The sequence below is a fragment of the Quercus robur genome, chromosome 3 (assembly GCF_932294415.1).
Source record: "Quercus robur chromosome 3, dhQueRobu3.1, whole genome shotgun sequence".
Taxonomy (NCBI): Eukaryota; Viridiplantae; Streptophyta; class Magnoliopsida; order Fagales; family Fagaceae; genus Quercus; species Quercus robur.
The window spans coordinates 732,277-752,613 of NC_065536.1; the positions used below are offsets into that span (position 1 = coordinate 732,277).

Here is a 20,337-nt window from a genome sequence, read left to right on the forward strand (position 1 = left end):
AAAAAGATAATGTGATTTTGATATCTACACTAGTCAACCAAACGCAGCCTATTTTTTCAAGTTATTGTTCCATATATTGATGAATTTTTACAAGTTCTATCTTTTATTTCTCAGTTTTGTTCACGCGACCAAAACCTCATAAGATAAATGAGCCCACTCACCTGGAAAACATTCACTTTAGATTTGCAAATCTCTCCACCAACGTTACATTTAATTAGTGTGATGTTAAAAATATTATAAATTTATTGAATTTGTATTAATTATCTACTCCCTTGTAGAGATGGACCTAAGGCAAGACCAGGGGAAAGATGGCCCTCCTGATTTTTTTTTTTTTTTTTTTAACAATTTAAGTATATTATATATTCATTATATTTTTAAATTTAAATCTAAAATAATTATACTTAGCCCCCTCAAATTTATAAAAAAAAAAAAAAAAAGTTAAAATAACCCAATAACAAGTTACACGTCACATTCCTATAATTGTGCACTGTGAGACCAAGCATGACTCTGTCGTGTGCGTGTTTGTTCTCTACCTTTTGTGGACTTCAAAACATGTTTGTTAACTATTTGCTTTTTATCATTTTTTCTTTCAAATGACTTGTGTTCTATGCTCCATTTGGTTACTCAATTTGTTCAATCATTTTTATCACTCCCATTAAAAAGTTTATCAAAATAACTTTCTTAATCTCTCTTTAATCTGCTCTTCGTTTATTAACACTTTTTGATCTTCATCTTTAATACTTTGGACAACATTCAAGTCTTATGTTTTCATTTCTCTTATCTTAGCAAGTTTATAAATATTATTTTCTTTCTCCTTCACCCCTAACTTGCTACATAAGTTATCACAAGCTTTACATTGGACTACCTTTGTATTAGAAACCCTGTCCCTCTCTCTCTTGTGTGTGTGTTGCTTAATACTCTTTATTTTACCACTTACGTCTCCTTAGTTAACCACCCACATCCTTTAAATTCTCCAAATAGTCTTTAGAGAAAGAAAAAAAAAAAACCCTATTGTCATTAACATAACAGAGAATAAGGGGGTAGGGTGAGTTCGTAACACCCATGAGTTTGATTAACAAGTATTAAAGTGCATTGTTTTTTTTTAACATAAACTAGATTGGTCAAGGTTATATTTTTCTTTTAAAAAAATTATTTATTGAAATCAATTTTTTTTTTTTGGAGTCACACAGTATTTAATTATAACAACATTTATTTATTTACTTTTATTACTTCGCAATATAACGAGAGTCTTTCGATTTTCGATTCTTTTTTAACTGAGTGCATTCGCTCACCCATTAACATGTTCAACAAAACCATTCAGCAAGACATTCTGAATGTCCTATTTCTCTGTAAAGAAAAAGAAAAAATTTTCAAGCCCAACACTGATCAAGTCATTAAAGCCCAAAATATCTTCTCAGGGAAAAAAAAAGTTTAGCCCAAAATATTTCAAAATGGACCCATTAAATAATTGGGCCAGTATGTCCAGCCCAAAGTTGTCTTTATTCTATATATGAAGACGAAGTAGATCTTCTCACACCCCAAAAAAAAAAAAAAACAGAGCAAGGTCGAGATCGGAAAGCAGAGTCGTTTTGATTTCTGAAAACACTTTTAGGTGAGTTTCTTAATCTATGATTCTTTTCCTGTATGTGTGCTTAAATTTAATCTCTAATGAATTAGAAATCTCAATTAACTGTCACTTTAGTAGTTATTCATAGTCTCTGTAGACCTTAATCTAGGGTTTATTTTTTGGTCAATGATTCACTTTATTATTCTTATGAATCATGTGTAGACGTATTATTATTGTATTGGGTTTTGGCTTAATTTCATTGAAATTATATTACTTTTTGGATTGGTTCTTTGTTTCAGATAGTTTTTAGGTTGTTTATGTTGGTATAGGTGAAGAATTTGTAGCATGTTTATGTATATAAGCTCTTTCCCAGTTGGGGAATCTTGTTTTTGTTGAGACCCATTTCTGAATTTGGCCAGAAACATTGGAAATTTAGTGACTTTGAACTGAATAGATTTGTTTAGTATTCTTTGTGTGTGTGTGTGTGTATGTAAGCTCTAAGCTGGGTTTACATGTAGCAGTAAGGGTCTTTGGTTAGGCGTTCTACAACCACAACTCCTCATAGCCTTTTTTACAAGCACTCATTTGAAACTCAAAACATTGTTTTCCAACATTTTATACAAACGCACCCTAAATCATCTCCTAGATGGGAAATTTGGTTTCCTTGAAAAAACCCATTTTCTGAATAGATTAGAAACTGTTGAAAGTGATTGTAAAGGTCCTATCTTGTTGATATTTTTGGGTGCACTCTGGGAAGATGGTGACTTAGTGAGTATATTTTAAGATTTAAGAAATGTAGTTTTTGTTATTCTGACTCTTGAGTGTGAAAAAGAATGTGTATGTAGTGACCCTAGTAATTCTATATTTTTTTTCCCTTCACATTGATCATTCTTCTTTCTGAACTTTGTCATAAAAATCTCTTTTGGAATATTGAACCTTGTTTTTTGCACTCATCATATTGGCGATTTAAAATTGACTTTAATGTCTGACAGGAAATGAGTGCTCGAGATAAACAGCACCATCAAAAGGATCAGGTACACAATCTGTTTATAAAACTGTCAGATTTGTTGCCCAAGAGAAATATTTAATATTGAGGAATTATTTCAAAATATGTACTTTGTGATGGCAGAATCATTTGTAAACTATTTTCAAGATTTTTATTAATTTATGCTAAATCTTGTTTGCAATAAATATTTAATTACTTCTTTGACAAGACTATGAAAATGTAAGAATCTTGTGATCACCAATTTTGTTGAGGGTTGTTATCTGCATTTTGTGCTGTAGGCTTATCGGGACTCCCTTATTGAAGATTTGGCAGATGATTTTCGTTTGCCAATCAATCACAGGCCTACAGAAAATGTAGATCTGGATAATGTGGAACAAGCTTCATTGGACACGCAGTTGACATCATCTAATATTGGTTTTAGGCTTCTTCAAAAAATGGGATGGAAGGGGAAAGGTCTTGGGAAGGATGAGCAAGGTATGCTTCAAGTGAAATGCTCTTAATCATACTATAGTTAATTCTTGTAGTATGTAATTTTGTTTTATTCTTTAATCATTGATTCTCGAATCTTTTATCCTTTTTCTGCAACTAACATCTCTTTAAATTTCTTGCAATGCTTAAATTGAGCCATAAATTCACTCATATTATTATTTTAATCTACATTGCACATGCTTTTAAGTTTGAATTTTCGACTACTTCCTAGCATTGCTAATATTTTTTTTTCACTGCCTGATGACTGGTTTACAATTTTACATAATATTTGCTGCCGATAAGCTTAGGAATCAGTAATTTTTGTTTTATTTTTCTCCATTTTTTGCAAATATCTAACTCACATCCATTCATTAGTTAGTATGATTGATAAAATTTGTACATTCCTTCGTTGCAGGAATAATTGAGCCAATAAGATCTGGGATCAGAGATCCAAAATTAGGTGTTGGAAAACAAGAGCAAGATGATTTTTTTACTGCAGAAGAAAATATCCAGCGGAGAAAGCTCGATGTTGAGGTGGAGGAGACTGAAGAACATGCAAAGAAGAGGGAGGTATGCCTTTTAAATTGTAGTTGCCTATAAAAAAACTCGTAGTTGCTCCAAAATGTTCAATTATTAGTTAGTATTGTGGTTGATACTTTACTTCTTCTGAAACCCAAATCAAATAGCAGAAGGCTGCATATAGCATATATTTATGTCTTTTGACGGGAATGGTATATCATAGAGGACCATCAACTTTGGAAGGTCTTGAGAATTTCCTGCAGTTTTTATTACCTGGTGGCTTCTACTGCCTGCTTCGTGCACATTATGAAAATCCAGGTGTTAGCAGAACGTGAGCAGAAAATTCAAATTGAGGTGAAAGAAATACGCAAGGTGTTCTATTGTGATCTATGCAACAAGCAATACAAATTGGCTATGGAATTCGAGGCTCACCTTAGCTCATATGATCACAATCACAGAAAGGTAAGCATTTTACTTTGACCTTTACATTGACTGTTGACACTTAATTTTGATGTTTATGATAACCTTGTCTAAATTGCTACACCCTTGGATGAGATTTTCAGCGTTTTAAAGAAATGAGAGAAATGCATGGTACAAGCAGTCGGGATGATAGGCAAAAACGAGAACAGCAACGTCAGGAGAGAGAAATGGCTAAGTTTGCTCAGATGTATTTATTCCTTCACCCAAGCTATGCCTCGCCTTTTTTTTGTTGGGGGCGGGGGGGGGGGGGATTTATATGTCATTCTAGAGCCTAATTGCCTCTCTTTTTTTTTTTGGCCAATTAGGGAGAATGCTCGTAAGCAGCAGCAGCTGCAACAGCAACAGCAACAGGAAGATTCTGGGTCTGCTCCAGTTCCCACTGAAGTGAGAGTTGCTACTGCACTCACAGATCAGGAACCGCGGAAGGTGTTGAAGTTTGGTTTTTCTTCTAAAGGTGGTACCTCCAAGGTGTGCCCAATCTCTCTCTCTCTCTCCTCTCTAATATCCAATCTGATTTTAGGACCTTGGATTTGTATGCTGTATCTTTTAGTTTTGGAGTCCTTGATGCCATGGACTTCCCATGCAACTGTACATACATAATATTCATGCATGAAGTTATACATACAACTGTAATCAGGTGCCAGATTATTTAATTCTTCAATGTCTGGTTAATGCTGCAATGTCTGGGACACATCTTGTCAGTTGTGTCTCACAGCTTTCCTTTTAGACCAATATCAACTCACTTTAGAGTGTATAATTTGGGGAGGATATCCACTTGTCAGTTGTCACAATCATGACTTCTACTGAACTTTTATCTATACTATTTATAAGAGGATTCTCCTCTTTTGACTGGACTTTTATCATGTGGTTAAAAAGTACCCCCAAATTTTATGTTTAACAAGGAAAAAACTTGAGGACAATCCAGTAAAAATATATCTCTAACTCCACTTAAAATGCCTACAAAATAGAATACTCTCCTACTAATCCATGTCTTCAAAACAAACTTATTCAAAATTAAAAAAAGAAAATTATGATACTAGACCAAAAAAAAAAAAAAAAGCCTCATTGCACGTGCAAAGTGCGTGTGATGAGGAGGCTAGTTATATGTAATGTGATTTAATGTATGTATGGTGCGGTGAAGACTCTTTTATTATACATGTGGCATAAGGGAACTGTATCCACTTGTCACAACCATCGTTTTTAATACCCAACCTTTATTATGTAGCTTGTGAGTTGTGACATACCTCCTGCAGCTCTTTGGTTCATTCTAGTTCAATGGAAATTGGAGACTTTGTGTTTGTTAACAATGCAAAAATATTTGAAATTTGGTATAGGGAGTAGTAGCAACTCTGGTTAACAAATATTGTCTTGCTACTAATTCATTGGTTTTTATTTTTAACACAGAACTCATTTGGTAGTGCTGCAAAGAAAAAACCAAAAGTAGCTGTTGCATCAGTTTTTGGCAATGATAGTGATGAAGAAAAGTGAAATGTTATCCTTGCAGCTGAGCATCAGCATTGTACTTTATGTATTGCTAGCACTGCCTTCTGTTTAATGTTTATGTAGTTTATGATGTGACTCATGCCCACAGTTTTTTGCACTTGTATGGTTCGGGGTCAAATAAAACGCATTTTTTATGTTGAAATTTTAAGAGCATTGATAAGTGCAAATGATTTATTCGGAAAATTTCTAAGTTGAATGTAGGACTTTACATTTTTTGAAGAGGGGTATATTCTATTATGCGCAACTTACACTTGAAAATCAGGACTGCAACCACACAACAAGGGTGGCTTCCTCAGTTGTATAGGTGCCATCATATATTAGAATTTTTATTTTTTGGCAATAACTGGTGATCCCAACTTTTTGTTCAATATTACAGGGGAGAAGTTGTAGGCGAAGTGATTAGGATTGGGATAAAATGTACCTGCAAAATCTTGTCACTTTTGAGTTGGGAGTATGAGAGAAGCAATTTTAGGCTTTGCATAGGGTTTGAATGTCATTCTAGAACATGAATTAGCCTCAATTTTGAAGCTGCAATGGTCTTTCCAATTGCATATTGGTTGGACAGTGGAAAATAACAGTTTGGTCCCGTAGGATGATACTTGTTAGATAAACAGAAAGCTCATCAGAGTAGAGCATTTCTGTATGTGTTTGGAAGCTTAGGAAATTACCCAACTGCCCCTTGGGATATTCTTAAAGTTTAGGGGAATGTTGGTAGAAAAATAAAGGCAATAGATTTAAATACCATGTTAAGTCTTATGAGGCTTATGCTTATGCTATCTTTTTTGTTTCTTTCTTTGAAGTATACGCTTTGGCTCTTCCCTTTGCAGTGCTTAGAATGAAGCATTGTGTGAGTCGCATGAACATGCATTGCTGATAATGGTGACAAGATTATTCTTGTGTATAAGTATTCCCAGCCACATATCCGAGGATGTTACTCTTGGGGAACCCTTCTGCCTCGCTGTCCCACCTTTGATGTTTGTATATTGGGTTCTCGATAATGGTAACATTCAAGGGTTTAAAATGACATGGAACCAATTACAATGATATTTAAGTTCAGCAGTAATACAGTGATCTCTTTTCTTTCTTTCTTTTTTTTTCTTTTTTTTTTGGGGGGGTGGAGGGTGATAAATCAGATGGTAATCTTTCATGAATGAAGGATAAAGTGGGAAATCAATGCAAGTTCCAAAAAATTACAGTATGCAAGGTAATGGCTTTGGCAGTCTCGGACGTCTTAACAATGTTGAAGAACCTTAATAATTTTTGAATTAGAGGGAGCTGCAGAATTTGCAGCCATTTTATTGTATATTTTGAACTTTACATTATTATGGCAAGAGTATTACATCTCAGGACCTTGTATAGCCTCCTTTCTAGTTTGAATTTGAAAAAAACTAATGTACATATATTTCCCCGTCAAATCTAATTCTCTCCTAGACTTTAAATGCTGCTGAGGATGAAATATATACTGCCCATTTCTTACCTTCAGCATGTAGAAATTATAGGATAAGTTGTATTTCCTTGCAATGTGTATAAATAAGGCACTAGACACGCCCATGATTATTGTCTGTTAACCATCATGAAGTTATGTAGATTACATCGCTTAACCACAAACAACAATACCTATAAATTGCTTATAAATATGATCACAACATATAAATAACCAGACAGGAGGGTCACTAAGCAGCTTCGGCAAAACCCAGTTGGAGATCACCAAAATCAAACACAGTGTGGTACACCCCCATAAACACATCTCCAAGAATCCTGCAAGCATGTAATTTCAGCATGAGATATGAAACTCAAGGAAAATGCACATAAGCATGAATTTTTGAAATGCAATATTACTATGCATATGTTATCTATGAAAAAGGCTAAAAATAGATACCACAGAGGACCGCGTGGAGCAGGGACATCTAGAGCCATAAATCCACTGATGCAGATGGTAGAAAGGCCTTCTCCGGTTCTCAGAATATACTGAAAATAGGCCAAGTGGTTACAGAACATGAAGAACTATTAGTACTCCTAAATAATGAAAATAAAGACATGAAAAATGATATTGGTCTGTACTCATGTTTCTTTAAGTTGTTGGTTTAACTACCCAATGCAAACGAAGTTATTCTGAATTCTGCAGGTACTGACTTTTCATCCAAATTATCATGTCCTTGCACTAGTAGCAAATTTTATAAGAGTATTATCAAGGCCTTCTCCAACAACAATACATGGTGATATCTATAACATAATTTAATAACAAGATTTAAATTATATAATTATAATATTGTTATATATAGAGAGAGAATATATTATTAAAATGAATATTTTTTAAATATATCATAATCCATTGACTAATTTGAACATATTCAAGAATATTTTTTTAAAAAATATATACATCTCCATTCCATGGAACACATGTAACATGTCACATATAGTTTAAATTATTATATTAAGTTTAAAATTGTAGCATTTTTTTTTCCAAATATAAGTTTAATACCTATATTATTGAAACTTGAATTTTAATAATCTTGTGAATATTTATCATTTATATTGCTTCTTTTATGGCTTATATCTAATTTTTAATATCTATTTTGTTTGTATTTTTGAGCCCAAAACTAAAGACTTTGACCTAAATAAAATAAAATTTCATATTTTTCAACCCAAAAATTAAGAAAAAAGTGAAATTTTGAGCTTAAAAAAAAAATCAATATAAGGTCAATTAATACGAAATGAATTGATGGACCGAAAAGAACCAAATAGACCAAATTGGAGTAAAATGGACTGAAGTAGACCGAAATAGACCCAATTGGACCGAAATGCTAAGCAAATGTAGCTTAAGTATAGCAACAATAAATGTTATGCTTTATCTTTTAGATATTTTACAAATATAGATGACTTGCTGCTATTGATGTTGCCATTCTATTCTCAATTCCCATGTGAAAAGGCAAAACTTAATATTAGTAGGATGAGAGTGTTGAAAGCAGCTTTGGCCTTATAACTTTATTAAGATTGAAAGGGTCCTAAATTACACCGGAACTTTTGCATTAATGTTAATAACTCAGTTTAGTCTCTCTAACTTGACTTTTCTGATACTACAAACATATTATGGATATTGATGCAAACGATTCCATTGCATACCAATTATAGACGAACTATTTTAGTAAATGTTTCTGAAGCTTATGTTTCAACCCAAAAATGTACTGTAATCTTGTGCAAAACAAGGAAGCAACCCAACTCTACCAATGAATTTAACAAACACATACAACTATATATCATGAATTTGTAGAACCATTTGCCATATCAAAATCTAACCTGTTCAGGAGTGAGGGTGAAAGGTTTTTCTCCGATGCTGAATGTAATGTTGGGCATGTTTGAAATCTTCTCACATTCTATTACTGCTTCTGCTGATGGACTTGGCAAGCTATCACACAGCTGTTAAAGATCAAAACCAACACTTAATGCTACTGAAAAAATTATAGCCAATTTGAACTTCTAAATGGTGGGCGTGAATATAGTATGTCACCTCATTGACATATTGAAGTACTTTGTCCTTTGTTCCCTTTTGTCTTAGCTGTGTCTGGATCCAAATAACAGTCATTTCACAAGCAGTGCACAAAAGATCGTCCCCAGGCAATGATACATTCATGTTTTCCCTCGCAACCACACTTTGTATTACAGAGCTGCATGAAATTGGGTATGAAAGTCAGTTTGATATACATTTGCAGGAAGCTCAAATTTTTGTGTTGCGCTTAACTTTCTGAAAGTAACTTCTTATCCTAGTAGTCTCATGATACCAATTTCCATGCATTGTGTACGAATGGTACATCCTACTTGAAATTGCCTGACTATGAATCATTTCCTAAGGATGTAGACAGCTGATATGAAGTTTGTAAAATCAACCATTGAGAATGAATAACCATGAAGCAATAAAAACTCACTCACCGAGCCCTATTAAACAGACATAAACCAATCTGGGAACATACTTTGTTAGGTGTCACCTGCAAATCATGAAGATAGTATGTTGAGATTAAAAAAAAAACTAGATTTGTACATAGAGAGTAAGATGACAAGTAGATTGAAAATATAAAAACAACCCACCCCTGATACTAAGAGATCCCAAATTAAGTCTCCGTACTGAGTTACAACTTGTTTACATTCTGCACTCACAAACCCTTCAGCTCCAATGGCATGGTTTATTTCAGTGATAATAGGCTGGAAATCATGGTCAGTAAGTAAGAATTTGATCCCGAAAGAAAAGAAAATGACAGAAAAAGATGAGAAATCAATCCTGAAGGTCCTAACGAAAATAATCTGATTTTCCAATAGATGGAAGCACATACAGTTGGACCAACGAGTAAGGATGTTCCTGAATCCACAATAGCAGCACAACCACCCTCGCAGATACCTGACAGAAATAGTAATAAATTTTCAAAATTAGTTTTTGAAGAACTTTAAGACTGTAATAAGGGATGTACACTACAAAAGCAGAGGTCATGAACAAGTACTGGTTTTTTTTACATAAAGAGCCAATCTAAGTGTAGCAGATAGATGGTTATTGGAAATTTATATATTCAGTTGTTTCTATTTTCTACACCTTATGACATCTCCTCAAGTACATCTGAATATAAAGATATATCAGTGCTCAAAAAAAAATAAAATGGACTGCTGCTATGATTAAATTTCTATGAAATCACCTGTTGAATGGTTCCCAATGAGAAAATCTCCCATGTCAAACTGAAGCAAAGAACAGAAAATTTAAAAATCAACTCATCATTTCCAGGGAAGCAAGCACAAGGAAAAGGGACAACTTTTCCGAACATTTTATTTTTATTTACTTACCTGCCAGTAGCCCTTTTTAGTGACTGGAACATAAGTATGCTTTCCTTTATAGTGCTTTGGATCAACACCACCGAAAACAATTTCACCTCCCTCTTTTGCATTTGGATCTCGGTTAAACCAGAATGAGAAAACGTCATCATCTACCAGATTTTGCCGCAACATATTGTACCTGTGTTCTTATAATAAATCAGGCTAACCAAGGCACCAAGGATTTTGAAGAGAAAAAAAATGTAGTGGTCTTAATTCTGAGGAGGAAAAACTTAAATACAATATTTCACATCTAACTAAACAGAAATTTACCACACTGGCACAGCATCCCCAACTGAAATCTCCTGAAACCCAAGCCCAAGTATTCCATCAAACTTTGCTAACAAAAATGCCAGACTGCCCTCTCGTGTAGCCTCAATGAAAATCTGAATAAGAAAGGAAAAGAATAAAAAAGATTGCTTGTTCACCTTTACTGAATCATTAAGAAAAACCAGTTTCAAGAAAGACTTTTAAGGGGGAAAAAAAACCCACTTGATTCTTGACAGGAAGATCCCCAACTTCAACACTGTCTTGACTGAAGAAACCAGAAATTGATCCAGATCCATAATTTATTTCACAAGATTTTCCTGAATTACAATTTAATATGTATAACTTCAATTTTCTATTAGAAACACCTTTATTACTTCTAAATAGTTTGTCTATATACAGCCATGGACAAAAAACTATTAACAAAATTAAACTGCTAGTTGCTAACTTTACCAATCTTGCTATATGAAGTGGACTTGGTTGACTTGTACTTAGAATGGAAATAGCAAGCAATCTGCAAATTAGTGAGTCAATAAATACTTGTATTAGGTGATACTGTAAGGTCACAAAATAAAATCAAGAAAAACTTACAGAAAAAAAGCATTTTGATGATGGAACCCATAGATTGGAACTTCCTGTATCAAATATGACAGTGAAATTCTGTGGGGGTGTGCCTACTCCAATCTGCCCATAGTATTGAGCATCCAAATAGTTCTTAAGAGGTACTGTCACTTCATCTGAACTACCCAAATAGTTGTATATGCCCTTCACACCCTCTCCTGACTTTTTTCTTGCCATTTTGGCAGCAGTGATACTTTGAAGATCCAGGGGTCGCTTCTTCAAATTAATCCTCACAAGGCCATTTGAAGAAGCAGGAAGAAGTAAGCATGTTAAAGCCCATAAACAGAATGCCAGTAGGAGATACTTATGCCCCATGTTTACTGAAAACACTGTCAATAAGGCAACAAAAAGTAAGCAGAAAAGCCTTTTCACATGCATAAATCTACAGGAGGCAAGCAATGATGGAACACGAAGAAGAAGTATGTGCCATTCTGGTGCTAATATAACATCAGAAAGAGCCATTTAAGGACGCTTTTCGGAATCCTTAAAAATGGAAATAATTACTACAGAGACTCAGATGCTTTCTAGAAGAAAAAAAAAAACTTTGATCTTATCACTAGAAGGCATAATAGAAGAACAAAATATGATTAAGAGAGTAGGTGAATTTGCTCAGATGGTAAAGTTATGAGTGTTGATATCACAAAAACCATGTCAAAAAACAAGGCTTTACCAAAAACATCAATACTAAATAATTAAGGCAATCATATCTTCAAGGGGACAATAGAACATGGATAGACACTAATCTAAGAAGGAAATCAATAAGGTGCAGCACTTGTCTAAATTGAAGAAATTACAGAAACTAAAAGCAACCCTCAAAATATAGGATCATAACTTGTAGAAATGCAGATCATGATAAGAGGATCGCAAACCTGTATTCCAACACACTGATTACTTTTGATGATAAAGGATTGTCAAAGAAACCAATTGAAAAAAACATAATTAAGATTTCAATTTACTGTGGAATACAAGTAACTTTTAAGCCATAATAGTTTGAGGCTATGAGCCGTGACAGTGATTAAGGCCTATCAGAATTCAAGAACAGTTTCCAGGTGATTTGCTTCTATCTTAGGATTTACTTTTATACTATGCACATAAAACTCATACCAGCAAATGAGAAATACACAAAAGGAAGATTATAAAATCTTTTCAGAAGGCACTTCTGATAGATCACAAATTCACACACAAATCAACCAACCCCATATCTAGATTGGGTGGAGTTAGAAAAAATAATAATAAATAAAACCAATAATCATAGCATATTAATCTGATTAGAAGGATAACCTGGGTACAAGAGCAGTCAAAGTTTAACCAAACACAAGCTAGCAAAGTTCTTTCACAAGTGAGAAAAGGAAAATGGAAAATTTTAAAACCGAAAGAGAAACTACTTGCTTAAGCTATGGATTAGAGCATCATAGCACCCCAAAAAAAAAAAGATTTATGATGAAGATATAAAAAGATCACTGATAATCTGATATTAATGATCAACATATTGTAAAGACTATTGTATTGTGCTGCACGTGATGATGAATAGTGAATACAGAGAGTATAAGTCAAACCTTGCATAAAGGTTCAAGTTACGAAGGTGCTGAAGCTGAGATAATATTTCTAGGCTCTAACCTACATATCCACATAAATAGGAGAGAAGGAAGATATCTCTAGATTCATTTTTGTCCTCAACCATATAAATTATCTTTATGGCAAACACAAGCCACGTGCCTACCTATCAAAGGCTTTTCTTACTCGTTAGTAACTTGCACAATCATGTGTTTTATGCATGGCATGCAAACACTGAGTTATAGTACTTACTTTGTCTGAAAACTTTTAACATTGTTTTTTTCTTTTTGGCAGAACTTTTTTCCAAAATGGGTTGGAAAAAAATTACCCACCTTTAATAGCAATGTACATAACCATTCATGTTTGTTTTTAACCCAATAGTTATTTGATTTATTTAAATTACATAATAAATCATATGATTTAAAATACATGTAGGGAACCTCGCCATAATGTTAATTTTTGTTGTTATTGTTAGATTAAAATATGTGTAGATGGTAATTGAATATGTAACCTACAAAGGCCCTAATCTACATAGAAAATTTCTCTTGCAAGTCACTTATTAACAATCCAACGAGTAAATATCATGTAGAAAATTGGTAGGAACAACATTTGACAAAAAAAAAATGTATAATATTAAATTATATGAATATTCACTCATTAGATTGTTACATGGATGACTTGGTAAACCTGTTATAAAATATATTTTTTTCACATCTGCTAAGGTGAAAAAAAATTCGAATTTGTTTTCACTTCATGATCATTACCCTTTTCTTTATTTTGATGAAAGAAAGCTAGTAGCAAAACAATAAAACTACTGGTGACCTTGTTCATCTAATTTGCGTTTGGTGTGGTTAGGCACTAGCTTCTTTAATCCTGACAACCGAAAGTACCTAGAAGTTTCCACAAGATGTGCACCAAGGCTTGGACAAGTGAAGAGCGGGATGGCATTGTTCCCATACTGACTATGAAATTGAAACAAGAGTTCTTTGAGAAAAGCTTATGGTGCATGATTGTACAATTGTACTCTAGCTAGGAAAGTAGCACATAATATTTTTTTCCCCTTCTTTGAGCTATAACACAGTTTTCATGTGGTAGCATAAGAAAATGACATCCAATGGTTGCATTTTTTTCTGAAGAATTAAGCGTTGATGGCAGGCAATCATTTTCATTTGCATTTGTTTCTTTGGAAAATGGCAGAAAAGGACAATTAGAATGACATACGTACACAGGAAGCTATTTGATTGTTTTCATGCCAATTTGGAAGCATATATGATGGACTCGTGGAAGCAACCTAGTCCATGAGTTCCAAGTAACTACCAAACCTTACTCTTATGTCAAAAACCTTACTCTTAGTTACTGCTCTTCCTAACATTTTTTGACACGCATGTAGGTCAAACATATTTATGAGAACAAACAAAAGAGAGGAAAAATAAAATTGCAGCCTATGTATGTTATATATTCAATTACACTGCTTCTTCATTATCAGTTTGCCTCTACAATGAGCAAGTTGTATCCACTCATTTTAGTAAAGGTATTGAGCTATTGGAACTTTTTTATTTTTTATTTTTTATTCAATAGTTACAATAGGTGAAAAAGATTTGAACTCTATATATTTTCATTTTAAACACTAGTAGGTGTTAATTGAGTTACAAAACTCTCTTGGCCAACTAATACGATTTGAAAAAAAAAAATTATGGAAAGCTAATATGTATTTAATTCCACAATAAGCGTATATGTTATGATCCTAGTATTCTACATGAATTAAGTATAAATTTAACCATGTGTTTATAAGCTCTTGGACACCTTCACCTTGCAAGCTGGTTTTCAAGAGTGAGTTCTGCCTATGAGTTTTTAATTACTATACTAGTCGTAGACCCACGTGTTGCGCGTGATAATATTATAGTTTTAGTTATTATTAGTTAATAGTTGGTTTTTCATTTTCTTTCAAGTTAATATATTGACTTTTAAAAAATATACAATCTAATATATTAATTCAACAACAACAATAATAATAATAATAATAATAATGTTGAATAAAATAATATGAGAAGAAAAAAATAAAAATAAAAGATATAACAATAAACGCCAGATTAATTATCTCTAAATAAATACCAAATTATTTAAATCATATTATTTAATATTAAAATATTACATTCTTATATACTATTGAATTTTAAAAAAATATACAATCTAATATATTAATTCAACAACAATAATAATAATGTTGAATAAAATAATATGATAAGAAAAAAATAAAAATAAAAGATATAACAATAAATGCCAAATCAATTATCTCTAAATAAATACCAAATTATTTAAATCATATTATGTAATATTAAAATATTACATTCTTATATACTATCTTTAATTTTTTACAATGCAATATGATAAAATTTAACAACCAAAAAAAAAAAAAAAAAAAACTGAAAACACAATTAAATTGGATCAACCTAAAGTAGAGTTCTAAAAAATACAAAAATTTCTCAACCTAAAGTGAAGATGCAAATTTTATATATATAAAATATATATATATATATATATCACCAAAAATTGAGAGAGAGAGAGAGAGAAATAAATTTTTTTGTGAAGAAAAATTATGCATATAATGGAAAAGAGAATGCCAAATTTATACTAAAAGGATAACAATAAGAAGAACAAAATAAAGGGAAAGATGAAGAGTGATATTAAGAGAGAGGGTGGTGAGGAGATGAAAATGTAAAGAGAAAGAGAAAGGTTGGAGAAAATGTAAATGTTAAAAAAAGTGAGTACAATTTAATTTATTTAAATTTAAATAAAATATTATATGTTTAATTAAAAAAATATAAATAATTTAATTATATGGAGGATGCAACTGAGTTTAAATATTGAATAAAATAAGATGAAAAGATTAAAAAAGTAAAAATATAATATACATATATATAACAATAAATACCAAATTACCCAAATTATGTTATGTAATAGAATAGTATATATTATATTCTTATATATTATCTTTTTAAATTTTTTTATAACGCAATAGTATAATATTTAACAATCAAAGAGAGCAAAAAAAAAAACTTAAAACACAAAACTAAATCGTACCAACCCAACGTAGAGTTATAACAAACACAAAAATTTATCAACTTAAGCAGTGATGCAAGAAAAAAAAAACTCCAAAAATAATTGTGTGTGTGTGTGAGAGAGAGAGAGAGAGAGAGAGAGAGAGAGAAACAACCTTTCTGTAATGAAAAACTATACAAAAAATGGAAGAGAGAATAACAAATTTATAGAAGATGGTGTGAATATGAAGAGACAAAATAAAAGAAAATGAATGGAAAGATGAATAGTGACATTAAGGTTGAGAGTAGTAGGGAGATGAAAAGGTAAGAGAGGGAAAGATGAAGGGACAAAATAAAGAAAGATGAAAATTGATATTAAGGTTGAGGGTAGTGGGGAGATAAAAAGGTAAAGGCGTGAGAAAGGTTGGAGAAAGTGAAATTATTAAAAAAAAAAAGTAAATGTTAAAAAACAATTATAGGAAAATTGAAAAGAAAAAAGATAATGACGTGGATGCTGATGTGACTCAACATGAACACAGTAACATTAAACGCTATGTTTTAGCTTTTAGTAATATATAGATTAGTCTACCTTATAACTATATTTAAGATTATATGGAAATACAATTTAACCTCTTTATTTTTGGGGTAAATAGCTACAGTTTTAACAAATCCTTTTGGAGTACTATCTATGCAAATATGGTATACAAGTCTTTACTCTTTTAGGGTCCATTTGAATACCACTTATTTTGTTAAAAACTGAAAAACAATAAAAAATAATAAAAAAGTTACTGTTCACGCATTTGGCACTGTTCATAAGCCTAAAATCAATGTTCATGGACAATGAACAATGCCAGACGCGCGTCCAAGGAAAAAAAAAAAAAAAAACGCAGAAAACACAACGCAAGAAACGCAATACCCAAACGCCACCTTAATATCATAATAACAAATGATATTAGATCAACTTGATCACACCGTGACTAGCAATTCCTAATTTAATCCGTAAGAAATTAGATGAGTTCTATTCGTATCAACTTGAATCATGAATGTCTTTATTTGAAACACATAAGCGACAGTTGAGATAACAAAAACTTTTGGCATACTTTAAGATTCTCATCTATATATATATATATATAAAACCGAAGCCTTTGCTGGCACCACAATTTTCCACGTCAGCACAATATTTAAAAATAAAAATATTATAATACCTCAAAACCCTAGCAACCTTACCCCTCTCTCAAGTTAAGAAATATAAAGCCACAGTTTCTGCAAACTCTCTCTCTCCAAACGTAAATATCAAATTCAACCCCTTTAATTTCTCTTTATATTTTTGAGGCCTCTATAGAGTTATAGTGAATAGGGATGGCAATTTAGATCCGACCCGTGGATACCCGGTCTGGCCCGACCCTAATGGGCCGGATTTTATCCGGTCCGATAAAGAATAGGATCGGGTATGGGTTTTAAAAAAAAAAACCCGAAGCGGATCCGGGTCGGGTCCGGGTTTTATTAAAAAAATCCGAAACTCGACCCGGATAAGACCCGGTTACCATAAAATTACTAAAAAACCCCCTATATATATATAGCTAAACAGAACACAAACCCTAACTCCCTCATTTCTCAGCTCACGCCTCCAGCCTCCTCACCCTCACTCCCTCATTTCTGCTCAAACCTTTTTAGTCCTCACCCTCGCCCCTCACTGCCTTACACAGCACACGGCCTCACACCTCACGTAGCCACGCTCCGTCTCAGGGCCTCACACCTCACGCTCCGTCTCACGCATGGTCGTCGCCCCCCTCACGGACTCACTCTCACTCTCCAGGCACAGCCGATCGCACCAGATCCTTCAAAGCCCAGCAGATGTTTTTCCTTGTTGGCTGATTGTAAGATTCATCTAGTCATCTGTGTCAATCAAAACAGTGATGTCTTCCTCCGACGATCTATGCAACCTAGCCTCAGCTGCGCACGCTGCCGTGGCGCGTATGTCGCTCGGCGACATCGACGAGACGACGACGGTATCAGATACAAAAGAATCAAAATAGGGTTTTATTTTATATTTTTTTTTGTTTGTGATTTGTGTTTTTTTTCTTTTAGTAAAAATTATGTATTAACAGAGAAGAGCAAAAAATCAAGCTGATTTGTGTTTCTGTTCATGTTTGGGATTGTGATTTGTATTTTTTTTTTTTTTTTTTTATGGTGAAAATTTTGTATTAACAAAGAAGAGAAAAAAAAGAAAAAAGAAAAAAAAAAAGAACTGATTTGTTTCCTCTTTTTTTTACAAAAAAAAAAAAAAAAGGAAAAAAAATCTTACACTATGGCATAATGCATATGCATATACTGATATACTCAAGATCTTTACACAAGCTGATTTGGTGTGAGATTTTTTTTAAAATTTTTTTCCCCTTCACATTTTAAACTGGTTGGGCCTATTTTTGGCATCTGGGCGTTAAAAAAAAATTGGTTGTGATTGGGCCATGATTTGGTCCGAGAATTAGGCCTAGCTGGACGGGGCCCGCGGGGCCCGTGGAGCCCAGTGGGGCGGGTCTGGGCCCTGGAAAAAAAAAACCCGTTTAGTAAACGGGCCGGGTCCGGGCCGTGGGTCTTGGCCCGCGGGTGGGTCCGGGTATGGAAAAACCCGGCCCGAATCCGACCCGTTGCCATCCCTAATAGTGAGTTATATTGATTTTGTTTTTCGTTTGTGTGTGTATAGATGGTCATAATACTCCGGTATTCCAAGAGAAGTTTGTGTTTACGTTAATTGAAGGCCTTAAAGAGATAAGTGTTGCAGTTTGGAATAGCAATACAAAAGATGATTTCATTGGCAGCGGAAAGTAATTACTTTGTCTCATATTTTTGTTTTTTGAATTGATTTTGTGTGCTTTTTAGACCCTTTTGGATCAATTTTGTTAATTGGGTGTTTTTTTTTTTTTTTTTTTTTTTTTATAGGGTCCAATTGGGGAAGGTTCTTTCAAAGGGTTACGACGACCGCACTTGGTGTCTGTATACTAATAGTGGGGGGTAAGTGTTATAAATTACTAACCCTTTTAAGTGTATAATCTGTTTCTAAAATTATCTATAATATTTTGTCCTCCGAAAATTTTATCTCTTTAATTTTAGTATATTGTGTTTCTTAAACTATAGACAGATTTTCTTTGTTTCTTATTTTCAATAATAAATCATTTTATTGCAATACCGGTAATTGTTTGAGAAATCCAATATGTTCATATCTCTATAGAATAGAGAATAGTAGAAGCCAATTTTATTACAACTACTTAAATTGAGTTGACTTAATTCTGTACAGTTACAAAGTATAGCATGAAAGATAATGGAATTAATTGTTGTAAATTTTTCAGAAAGCTACTTTAAATAATAAGTCAATGTGTCTCTTACATTTGGGTATTAGTTAGAATTATTTTTCAAATGATTGTACTAATAAAAGTGAATGTGTATAAATTTTGTTTAACTATCCCGTGCATCGCACGGGTTAGCGACTAGTAATATAAATAACACCAACTTTTTAACCTACCATACCAACGTGTGGAGCACAAAAGGTCAATTATTCTTTTAAATAAATTATAAATGTGACAATGTTGTGCCACTAAATTCACTTAGTTTTTTAATGAAAAATTTTAATTACATTTCCTTATATATTATATTAAGTTTCTCAATTAAATTTAAACTCTTGGTTGTAGACTTGTAGTGATTAATGTACCACAAATAGTATTATCCGTTGCAAGTACAATTAAATTCAATATAGTTATGTGTTTGAATTTAATTGACAAACCTAATATACAACTACAACATCTACAAATTACTTATGAAAAAATAATTTTTTTTGCAAAATTTTATTATTCTAAATTTCAAATATTTAATGAATTTCTCATATCTTTCAACTAGTTGTCCTAAAAAAAACACCCTATAGTTATCAAGCACCAGTATATGAATTACAGGCCCATTGGCATAGAGACCCAAACTCTTGAAAACAGAAGTACATTATAGGTAACTGGCCCATAATCATGTCTCCGTTGGATAGTATAAGTATTTGATCCAACATCCAAATTTGAACCCGTCCCATCTGGCATTTATTTGGATATTTAGACTATTTGAAAAAAAGTTAGCTTATTTTTTAGCTTATTTTTTCACTTAAAGTGGATTACATTGCACTGTTAAGCAGGTCTTATTATTTCAAAATTCTGCTTTATATATATATATATATATATGAGAAATGCTAATGAATGCGTATTTGTTAATAATCCATTTAAAGAAAATTTTTATGCGAAAAAAAAAAAAATTAGGTTATGTTTGGTAATAGATTTTATTTTCTATTTTCAAAAACTTGTTTTTGGGAATATTAAAAAAAAAAACAATTTTCTTATATTTTTGAAATCAAAAACATATTTGATTAGTTGAAATTAAAAAAATAGTTTTTTTTAAAAAAATAGAAAATACTAAAATATGTTGTTACTAGG

General features: G+C 32.5%; 2 protein-coding genes across 4 annotated transcripts; one reads left to right on the forward strand and one right to left on the reverse strand.

Moving 5' to 3' along the window:
* The first annotated feature begins 1,515 nt into the window (after positions 1–1,515).
* On the forward strand, positions 1,516–5,762 carry LOC126716588 (uncharacterized). 2 transcript variants are annotated; one of them, XM_050417418.1, is made up of 8 exons: positions 1,516–1,612; positions 2,560–2,601; positions 2,852–3,047; positions 3,457–3,611; positions 3,879–4,022; positions 4,124–4,227; positions 4,346–4,508; positions 5,445–5,762. In XM_050417418.1, exons 2-8 carry the CDS (start codon positions 2,563–2,565, stop codon positions 5,526–5,528), a joined length of 885 nt encoding a protein of 294 aa, XP_050273375.1. In that variant the 5' UTR covers positions 1,516–1,612; positions 2,560–2,562; the 3' UTR covers positions 5,529–5,762. The 2 variants fall into 2 exon arrangements, with proteins under 2 accessions (XP_050273375.1, XP_050273374.1); XM_050417417.1 differs by lacking the exon at positions 5,445–5,762 and having other exon boundaries at positions 4,346–5,068.
* A 1,266-nt stretch (positions 5,763–7,028) lies between these two features.
* LOC126716587 (aspartic proteinase-like) lies at positions 7,029–12,976 on the reverse strand. Of its 2 annotated transcripts, none has more exons than XM_050417415.1 (14): positions 12,839–12,976; positions 11,253–11,611; positions 11,115–11,175; positions 10,887–10,981; positions 10,668–10,780; positions 10,368–10,536; positions 10,223–10,262; positions 9,869–9,933; positions 9,627–9,740; positions 9,471–9,526; positions 9,052–9,208; positions 8,841–8,960; positions 7,423–7,511; positions 7,029–7,301 (listed from the first exon to the last, which is right to left on the reverse strand). In XM_050417415.1, exons 1-14 carry the CDS (start codon positions 12,843–12,845, stop codon positions 7,217–7,219), a joined length of 1,530 nt encoding a protein of 509 aa, XP_050273372.1. In that variant the 5' UTR covers positions 12,846–12,976; the 3' UTR covers positions 7,029–7,216. The 2 variants fall into 2 exon arrangements, with proteins under 2 accessions (XP_050273372.1, XP_050273373.1); XM_050417416.1 differs by lacking the exon at positions 12,839–12,976 and adding an exon at positions 12,564–12,727.
* Between the last annotated feature and the right edge of the window lie 7,361 nt (positions 12,977–20,337).